Raw genomic sequence first — 10648 nt, 5'->3', positions numbered from 1 at the left:
GTGTTTTGAGGAAGAAAAGAAAAGAATTTTATGTTACTATATATATGTATAAAAAATAAACAATCACATTATAAAAACAGATTTACGTACTTGAAATAATAAGGGTTATCGCGTATGTAGGTAATTAAGTTAGGTCAGAGAGCCGAACTAATGCCCAACAAATAGGATCAAGCGTCAATTTAATACGATTAGTGGGACAGCAATGTAGACGAAGGCTTCTTTAACATTTTGATAAAAATTTGTTCGCAGTATCCATACACCTATCATCATCGGTGTTTCGTCCTCAGAGCCACAGTAGTTTTGAAATAAAGCAACATTAGACCAAACAATGGGGAAGGATGACGCAGAAACGGTAGCTTTGAAGAAAGAGCTGGAAGATTTAATCAACAAATGCAAGGTTGTATTAGAAAAATTATACATATTACCTGTATCGCATTAATTGTATAGCAATTAGAAAGAAAAAGCTGTAATGAATTCATACTTTGATGTCAATTAAGAATATATTTCTTACACTTTGAACACTTTATTACATAACAGGAAGATCAAAAGAAACAACAAGATACAACTTTGGAAGAAGCATGTAGTAGTGTACCGGATGCACCAAAAGTTAAATTATCTACAAAAAAGTTACTAAAGGGACATATCAACAAAGTGAATTCGGTGCATTATAGCGGTGATAGTAGGTCAGTATTGATCATCGATCCTATGATTTGCTCTGTGAAATCAACCAAAACGATTGTGTCCAATCTTGAGCTATCAAAATGAATATCTCCTTCCAGGCATTGCGTGACTGGTTCACTAGACGGAAAATTGATCATTTGGGATTCGTGGACTGGAAATAAAGTTCAGGTAATTCCATTACGTTCAGCATGGGTGATGTCGGTAGCTTTTGCACCCTCGGGAAACTTCGTTGCTTGCGGTGGTATGGACAATATGTGCACTATCTACGATGTAAACAATCGTGACGCCACAGGATCGGCTAAAATCGTTCGAGAATTACTAGGATACGAAGGTTTCCTCTCATCCTGTAGATTCTTGGAGGACAAAAAGATTATCACTGGATCTGGTGACATGAAAATGTATCCGCATCTATAAAGCATTAATAAATAATATGATTATTTTTCGCCACTACTTATTTGTCATTAATTTCAATATTCTTTTAGTTGTATATGGGATTTAGAAGCAAACAAGAAAACTACCGACTTTTGCGCGCATGCTGGAGACGTGGTTAGTATTAGTTTATCTCCAGATGTAAATACGTATATTACCGGGTCGGTGGACAGAACATGTAAACTATGGGATATAAGAGAGCAGACTGCAAAGCAAACTTTCTTTGGACACGGATCTGACGTAAACTCAGTTTGTGTTAGTATAGAAAGTATATTTCATTATTGGGAGACTGCTGATATTTATGCAGATCTGTATTTTTGTAAATATAGTTTATAAAATGGAATTTAGGTAGAAAATTGTTTTATCTATTAAATATTATAAAAGGTACTGTATTTTGGATATCTTATATATTTTTGCATATTATATGTATTTTGTGTATTTTTGTATCTTCAAAAAAATCAAAAAATCTTTTGTTTCTCATAAATGTATAAAAATCCGCAGTCTAATTATTATTAGTTACTTAATAAATACAAGTATACTTGAAAGGTTCCCTTAAAACTATATAGTTTTAGTAACTTGTAAGATTACCTTGTAATGAAAAGAATTATTTTCATTTAGTATCATCCTTCGGGACAAGCTTTTGTAACGGCATCAGAAGATAAGACGGCAAGACTGTGGGACTTAAGATCAGATCAGCAGTTAGCTACATTTAAGCCTCCCAATTCAAACCCCGGATTCACAAGTTGCGGTTTATCCTTTAGTGGAAGATTCATATTCTGTGGAAGCGATGACAACTCCATTCACATATGGGATACATTGAAAAATCAACATAATGGTAAATATTATAGACATTAGAACTAAGGAAATATTCATAATAATTTTCGTAAATTATAATCGACTTTACCTTTCATTCAAAGGTGTTTTAACTGGTCACGAAAATCGGGTAACATCGCTCAGCGTTTCTGGAAATGGTATGGCTGTTGCTAGTTGCTCCTGGGACCAAAATGTACGAATTTGGGTGTAGAACTTAAAAAATAGTATTACTGTCCAATAATATTGAAGAAAAATGGAGCAAAAATAAAAGAGAAAGGGCTTATTTTTTGTTGAAATGTTCTCCGCTCGTATTTTACGACTGTCATCAAAATTTTGATACACGAAAAAGTAGGTCTACGCTTTTACAGAAAGATTACAGAATTACTCTATATTATACGCATTAAATTAAATGCTTACTTAAGTGATGTACCATAAAAATATATATATCATTTTAAGTATAAATATCCGTAATATATATTGGAAGTTATTGAAGCTTAAAAAATTCGTAATAATTTTACTCTTTCCCAATTAGAAAATAATTATAAAGTAAGTAAGCAATTAATATTAGGAGAAAAGAATAAGATAATGGTAACAGATTGAATGAACTGCTTGTGAAAGATAGACACATTTGTCGTTTTCTTGCCACTTATATTATTTGTATGCATTTATAAATAGTGCACATGATATCCACAAAGAAAGATTACAATTCTAAACAGCGTATTTGAAAATATAGTTATTATATTTCCCGAATATTTTCAATTTAGTGGGAATTTAATTTTTGAATTTTCTATGGTAGCCTCGTAATATGATTTACAATGGTATCGCTTTATTTCTACATTATACAGATAACATATTTCTTGATCGATGCTGCAAAATGTCGTGCTTTAAAAAAAAAAAAAGAAGAGAGAGAGAGAGAAATTTTTACCTGTATGTTATTAACATTTAAAGATTTGATATTCGTTAGGCGTAAAGCTTGAGGGTTAAAGTGCTTTAATGTAGCGACAAACCTTTGAAATTTACTCGACATAATCCTTATCGCTGTGAACCTAGGCCAGTAGCTACATTAAACGTTTAACATAATACATATGTACTATGCATTCGATATACAAGCTACTGTATACTTTGCTGAACTGATTATTACAAATTTGCTCATTCCATAGTCGATAAATTACACCTATCATGAATTTTTCTTTAATACTGCATACTGAATTAAGAGCAAGGTAACGAAAGCCTTAACAGATGATTACGAAATGATCGCTATCGTTTTTACTGACAAGTACTTAATATAAAATTCAACGTAAATATACACGGCAAAGATTCGACGGAATAATTGAAGATAAAAAATTGATTTTAAAAACTTATCTTATGGTAATTATATTACGTTATGCATATAATCTTTATGTACAATTGTCAACCTTAAACGAAAGTGTATCTCTCGTAACCGTCGCGACGCTGGATCACTCTCTTCTATTACTTTCGTGTTATATAACTTAAAATTCATCAAGGTGAATTAAGAGAGCCATAATAACCGTAGCCCCAGCTTCTTTGGTAGCCCATTTGACAGATTCGAACTGCTGGTCATCGCTATCTTTACCACCAGAATTAATTGTATATGAACCAGGCCTTACTAGTAGTTGAAATGCCGTTGAAGCATTTAACTTTTTATTTGATTGAGTATCAATATATCTATGAAATATGACAAATTGATAATTCATAATTAATCACTACTACATGTGAAAATACTTACGGATATCTCTTGGTAAATTCCTCAGATGCTGCATACTTTATACTAGGAGAGAAGACTACCTGAGGGTTTTGATCTTCGGTCTTTATATTCATTGTTAAATTACTCATATCCAATTGCTCTTTTGTCATAAGTTCTCCTGTGTCGAGAATTAGTCTAAAACGACACATAAAACTAGAATTATGCAAAAAGGTCTTTTTTGTTAAATTCTAAATATGTTTGTTTACCTAATTGCATCCAGACGTATACCATAGAAAGCAACATGCCATTTATCAGTTGTACTCTGTGGAATTTGATTGGCGTTAATACTTTGTTTCAATGGAAACCTGGTCCATCCAATCGGTACAGCAAACTCTGCCGGTGGTTCACCCTTTTTGCAAATTGCACTATCCCCTTCTACTTTATAACAGTTGTTACAATAACAAAGTACATCTTCTAAGGAAAAGAATTCATCCGGTAAAACCAGTGATTTCTTTAATCTCATACACGCCTTTAAATATTCACACTTTTTCATGGGTATATTGTTTGTTCCAAGAAGTATGGACGGTAGCGATGGATGCAACAATGGTGCATTATGAATGGAGACTGTATTTTGTCCTAAAATCGTATTTCCACCAACGGAATTATCAACGGATACTGTATTATTCCAGGATATATTTGAACGCACTTCGTTGAAACTAGAAGAAACAGTGTTCGAAATATCAGATATTGCGTTACTCAATGTATTTTGAGACGAGAATGTCTGAGATGAGCTTAACATATTAACAGATGCATTATTTTGATGCAAGGAGCTTATATTATTTCCTTGACTATTAGATACTATGCTTTCGTTTATCGCATTATTAGCGTTAGTATTTAAGTTAGTTATGTTATTGGTGCTGTTTGCGGTGCCATTTTTAATATTAATATTAGTTGCATTATTTATCTCTACATTTGTACATTCGTTTCTAATAGTCAAATTTTCTGACTGACTATTCAATATCGCGCTATTATTTAACTGATTTGAATTATCGTAAATCTTGTTCTTAATACTTCGTGTTGTGTCGTGATTTATATCCGAGTTCGAATCCAAATTATTACCGTCTGAGATACTGGGCATAGCTTTGTTCTCAACATTATTTGTTAAATGCACATTATCGTTGTTACACGTTGCATATTCCACAATATCATCGTCTTTAGTATTCGAACTGCACTGACTCGGCACACTTGGTGAGGTAGAGGAAGATAAATCCGAAGAAGCAGCTGCGATGACGTTTTCTTTTTCGTGACACTCTAAGTCTGCTTTCTCTCGCGAATTTTCTGTATCTTCTAGCTTCGTTCTCATAGATTCCACGGATGTTATACTATTATCGGTAGTAGATGAGAACGGCTCTACATTATTTGCAACAATGGTAACTTGTTCGCATTGACCGTACAGATCAAATACGGCATAAACGTAAGGTGGTAAGTCCGTTGCAGCTACGCCTCGATCTACACCATTGATAATTAAGTGTAATCTGTTGTCGTCATCGATAAATAAACCTACTACAGAATTACAGTGAAGACTTTCCAAAGCAGCTCCATACTTTGTCTTTATCTAAGGATAAAGTTTGTTAATATATGTTTCATGTCTTATATCAATTTGTTTAATACTTACCCTAATACCATTATGTGATATCCAGTCGCTACAAATAATCCAAGAGTGTTTTTTAAAGCCAAGAGCAGTTAAGGGAAAGTTAGCCTTTTCAGGTGAAATGCAAGTTACTCCACAATAAATATTAGAAACCCATCGTTTGTTCAATTTCTCTATTTTCACTAAAAATGGCTTTCCTTTTAGTAAAGGACGACTAGACATTACCACTCCTTAAAAACAACATATGATGTAAGAAATGTTAATGTAAGAAAAGTTAATAAGTGTGTGTAGATATAAGAATAAATAATACCTTGATTATAACTCGCAACTCTTCGTGCAGAAGTCTTACTTTCGAGTTGTATGTTTCTGCCATGATTTTCATGGAATTCATAACTCCAATCGTTTTCTCCTATAAAATGAGCAGCAGATTGCGTTGGTGTAAGTGTTGTATCATTTACTAATTTTCCTTCAGATACATCTACAGATGTGTCCATTCCAGCATCACTATATATGAAATAACAATATTGTATGTTTTCAAGTATCAAAAAAAGATGAGCACGCATACTCTGAATATATAATTAAAGACATACTTTCGCAAAACTGGTGGCATTGGATCTAGCAATAATTCCAAAGAATCTTGCAATCTCAAACTAGCGTTTGGAGATGCTGCATTATTTTGTTGTTTACTACTCGTTATATTTATAGTTACTGTACTACCAAAAAGATCAATCACAGCGTATACCATTTCCGGTATACTCGATGCCGCTATACCCATATCCTCTCCATTTATATAAAATTTTAAATTACCCTCGTGTGTACGTTTCAGTCCAATTTTATCACCAACACGTAACCATTCCAAACTTGGACAATAATTCATACATAAAACATATCCATTGTGTCTTACTTCATTACCTATATGTATAAGATTCTAAATTGTAGTAAATTATACAATATATATCGTATTCATTTTATACTAATATTACCTGTTAAGTACCAAGCATCTGTTGAAATGGACCCCATGCCAGGTACAAGATTCATAGATGTTAACCAGTTTCCACTTTCATTTTTCACAACACCTATCCTTAAACAACCACTCCATTCACGAGCTACTTCTTGTATGGCAATTTCAAAAAGTTCATTATTTTCTAACGGTGTTTCGCTTAATAATATAGCATTATTATATTCTCTACACCTAGTTGCTACCGTTCTATCGTTATTTAATTGAACGTTTAAACCAACAGATTCATGAAATTTATGCATTATCTCTGTCTGAGCTTGAAGTTGAATTACTGATGTAGGTTGCTGACTAGTACTGTTTTCTGATGGCAAATACTGTTGTGTTGTTGGATCCCTGCGTTCCGGTTGTACAATTGTAACCTGATGAATTGATATTAATAAATAAATAAATAAATAAATAAATAAATATATGTGTAATACGAATAGCGTATCATATTTTTTATTATTTTATCTTTGAAATTAGATAAGAGTCTTTAAGTTTGATATACCTGAACACATTGTCCATACAATTCAATCACAGGATAGACATGTGGTGGTACACCTGTACAAGCAGGTCCCTGATCTACTCCATCTAAATAATAATGCAAACTACTATCTGAACATCGCATCATGCCAATGCGATTTCCCTCAATTAGTTTGTCTAAATCACAAGCGTAATTATTCCTTAAGATAACACCATCTCGCATAACGTTAGATCCAGACAACATCCAAGTATCGTGATCGATATCCGTCATTGTAGATGGAAATTCCAACTCATCGGGTCTTATAAGAGTTACACCTAAAAAAGATAATTCCTTACTAACATCCTACTAAGCAAAAGAATATAAATTATACTTTTAAATATATACCTGCTTCAATTGCTCCTGTCCATCTATCGACCATTTTATCGATTGTCACTTCAAACATTTCACCATCACGCAGCGCACGATTTGCAATCACAATGGCTTCATTGAATTCCCCTAAAGCTCTAGGCCTCAATGCAGTTAATCCATTATTTATTATCTTTGCATTCTTACTATGTATATGATGAAACCTCAAGTCACTATTTGGAAAAAATAATTAATAATAAATATCTTCTATCGCATGTTCAAAAGTGAACAAAATTTACAAACCTATACAAGGTTGTATTGCTGAAGCTTGAATTGTTTGTAGTAGGGCTATAGAAGTCTGTATTGTCAACTATAGTTGCCTGTGCTGCTTGCCCATAAAGATCTATGACACCATAAACTTTCTCAGGCACGTTCATCGCTGCAGCCCCTTGATCAGCACCATTTACATAAAAGTGCAATGTTGCATTGTCCTTTCTCATTACACCTACACGATCACCCACTTGTAGTCGATCAAGATTCTGACCGTATTGGTCTATTATCATAGTACCATTGTGCATCACCCCATTTTCTGTCATCATCCATGTACCGGATCTGCAAGGGATATGACCACCTTCGAGCAATAATACAGGCGATAAACTTAACATAAATTTAGGAAAATGTATATATGTATATTAATATTGATTGGAAATATTAATTTACATACCTAACGTTTGTCATAGTGAAAGGAAACTCTAGTTCAGTTGGGGAATGAGTGGTAACTCCTATTTCGATAGAACCTGCCCATTTTGTTACAATTTTGTCCAACCTCACTTCGAATAATTCATTTGGTTTCAATGGTCTTGAAGTCAATACAACACCATTGTTAAAATCATCCATTACGCTAAAAAACAATGGCATATAGCTTTATTACACACACATTCTAATAAAATTTCATGTACATTGTCAAATAAGTTTTTATTTACTTAGGCCTATGCGCAGTGCGTCCGTTATTAATCACTTCGACATGTGTACCGCAGCAAGAATGAAACATAAGTCTGTCTGGCGGTTCTTCTTCGGTTTCTAAATAACAGAAGTATCCGAAAAATTTATCGCGGTATTGTACCATAAATCAATAATATAAGAAAAATGATTGATACTAAATTCTTACCATTTAAACCTTGCAACTGTAACGTGTTTCGTCTAGTAACTAAGTTTTGTTCCTCCCTTTCATCACGATCGACGATTGTTACTTTTACCGTCATACCGTACAAATCTATAACACCCCATACACCTACAGGTACTTTAGCGGCAATACCTTGATCTAATCCATTTATTAGATAATGAAGATTTCCATTGCTTCGTCTTATCATGCCTACTCTATCACCTTCCTAAATAAGTATTTTTTAGAATCACATATAATACAAAATATTCTTAGTAACACTCCACTTTGATTTTAATTACCCTTAATTCATCTAAATTAAATTCCCCATATTCACGACATGTGCCTTTTCCGTTTACCAAAATTCCACACCCTGACATCATCGTTGTTCCCGACCGCATATTAGTCATTGTTGCTGGAAATTCTAATGCTGTTGGACTATGCATTGTAACTCCAACTTCTATACTACCTGACCACTTGTGCACAAGCCTATCAATTCGTACCTACAGTAATATATAATTTACACTCATGTCTCATGCATTATAAATCATTTCTTACTTTAGATTTTCCTTATTTACCTCAAATAATTCATTGTCCCTTAATGGCCTATGAGTCATTACTACTCCATTATTAAATTCGTCTAAGGGTCTTCGCCTTTCTGCAGTTCTGGCATTGTTAGACAATTTTACCAGCGAGCCAACTCTCTCATGAAATCTTAATCTATCCTCCCTAATAGCTGCAGGACTTGGATTCTTAGGTAAATTAACATTAACATTAACATTTAAATTAACATTCAAATTAGCGACTAGATTAGTTGTTGAGGAATTAGATGCTTCTCCAAGAGCGAAGTCATTATTAATTTCAACTTCATCTTTTGGCTCGTTACATAAAGTGGAGACAACTTGTGGGTGAGTTATAGTCACCTGCACACAATCGCCATACATGTCTACAACTGCAAAAATACGTTCTGGAATATTCGATACAGCTACCCCTTGAGAGACACCATTGATATAAAATATCAATTCATGCTATAATTAAAAGAAAACAAGAAGTGAATAAAACTATTAAAACAAGCATTAGAACATTAATACACAAAAAAAACTTACATTAGATGTCCTCATTACTCCTAAAGTACTTCCTTCTTGTAATTCATTTAGACACATTCCATACATTTCTACTGTTCTTATTCCATCATGCATTATGCCAGAATCAACCATAATCCAAGTTCCTTGACGAAGATTAGTAGCACAAGCTGTTAATTCTATTATTTCTGGATCACATTCTGTTACTCCTATTTCTATACTACCGCTCCATGATGTCATCTGCATAACAGAACTTGAACTTAAAAAGAAAATAACTCAATATAAAATGACTAATAATTTCCATAAAAATGTTAACTTTTTCACTAATACATTTGATATATACTATATGTGCAATTGTATTTTTATAAAGATAATAATTTTAAACTATATTACAATACATGATAATTTAGAGTATATTACAGTACATAAACGAGTATTAATCCTAAATTTGATAATCCGACATGAAACCTACATTAAATCGTTAAAAATAAGAGTCAAAAGCAATAAACAAAGTACGAGCATTTACAATTTGATTTGTTACTGATGCATTCTATGACAGCTTTTAACAGGAACATGGAATACGCGTAACTCCTAAATATAAATGAATGGTAAATTGAAAACTTCAGATTATCAACATTGTAAACAACGTTTTGACAGATTCGAAGGATTCACTACTAAACTAGACAAGTTCAAAGTTTGCGATTCGGTACCTTTTTATCGATGCGGACTTCAAAAAGCTCATCATCCTTAAGCGGTTCCGCGCTGAGAACCAATCCATGATTATATTCTGAAAAATCCCTTATGGCCGTGCAATTGTTGTTTGTTAAAGTTACACGATGACCGCATCGTTGATGAAACATGTCGACCATTTGTTGTGCACCGACCACCGACATATAACCAAACCATGCATTGCCTTCTTCTTTCCACTATCTCTCTATCTTCTTTTAACTAATGTTTTCCTATCTGCACTATCTCACTTTCTGTCGTATATCTCTCTCTCTGCGCGCAGTCACGAACGATGTAACAATTGCAACTATATCTATAAGATAGGCACGGTCATATTTGGTCATATGCATATATTACAATAGCCTTTTCCTTACCAGTTTATTATTGGATAGTGATAATCTAACTTTTATTCTATGTTTCAATAACAAAGTAGTAAAACTTAATAGAAATGAAAAGAAATTTATAATTAGAGTACGAATTTTTGTGTTCGTGAGAAATTTGTATGATTTGTAGGATATTTGCATATTATGTGTAATGTGTGCATATAATATACAATATGCATGCAATATGCACACA

The 10648-nt window shown here is 33.2% G+C and overlaps 2 protein-coding genes across 3 annotated transcripts; one reads left to right on the top strand and one right to left on the bottom strand.

Annotated features, from left to right (window-relative positions):
* The first annotated feature begins 235 nt into the window (after positions 1 to 235).
* Positions 236 to 2798, top strand: LOC132914536 (guanine nucleotide-binding protein subunit beta-2). Its single transcript, XM_060973737.1, has 6 exons — positions 236 to 397; positions 538 to 683; positions 780 to 1079; positions 1164 to 1365; positions 1729 to 1945; positions 2028 to 2798. Exons 1-6 carry the CDS (start codon positions 329 to 331, stop codon positions 2132 to 2134), a joined length of 1041 nt encoding a protein of 346 aa, XP_060829720.1. The 5' UTR covers positions 236 to 328; the 3' UTR covers positions 2135 to 2798.
* LOC132914521 (neuralized-like protein 4) lies at positions 504 to 10470 on the bottom strand. Of its 2 annotated transcripts, none has more exons than XM_060973701.1 (19): positions 10057 to 10470; positions 9371 to 9586; positions 8843 to 9292; positions 8567 to 8767; positions 8274 to 8493; positions 8089 to 8185; positions 7830 to 8006; positions 7409 to 7717; positions 7145 to 7338; positions 6785 to 7074; positions 6263 to 6656; positions 5870 to 6191; positions 5590 to 5783; positions 5304 to 5509; positions 3895 to 5243; positions 3671 to 3823; positions 2015 to 3609; positions 1699 to 1886; positions 504 to 1089 (listed from the first exon to the last, which is right to left on the bottom strand). In XM_060973701.1, the coding sequence occupies exons 1-17, from the start codon at positions 10237 to 10239 to the stop codon at positions 3414 to 3416; spliced, it is 5151 nt and encodes a 1716-aa protein (XP_060829684.1). In that variant the 5' UTR covers positions 10240 to 10470; the 3' UTR covers positions 504 to 1089; positions 1699 to 1886; positions 2015 to 3413. The 2 variants fall into 2 exon arrangements, with proteins under 2 accessions (XP_060829684.1, XP_060829685.1); XM_060973702.1 differs by having other exon boundaries at positions 9371 to 9605; positions 10057 to 10267.
* Between the last annotated feature and the right edge of the window lie 178 nt (positions 10471 to 10648).

This window comes from Bombus pascuorum, chromosome 15 (genome assembly GCF_905332965.1).
Source record: "Bombus pascuorum chromosome 15, iyBomPasc1.1, whole genome shotgun sequence".
NCBI classification, from domain to species: Eukaryota; Metazoa; Arthropoda; class Insecta; order Hymenoptera; family Apidae; genus Bombus; species Bombus pascuorum.
Note: the sequence above shows the minus strand (reverse complement) of the source record. Positions and strands in the feature narration are given on the sequence as shown.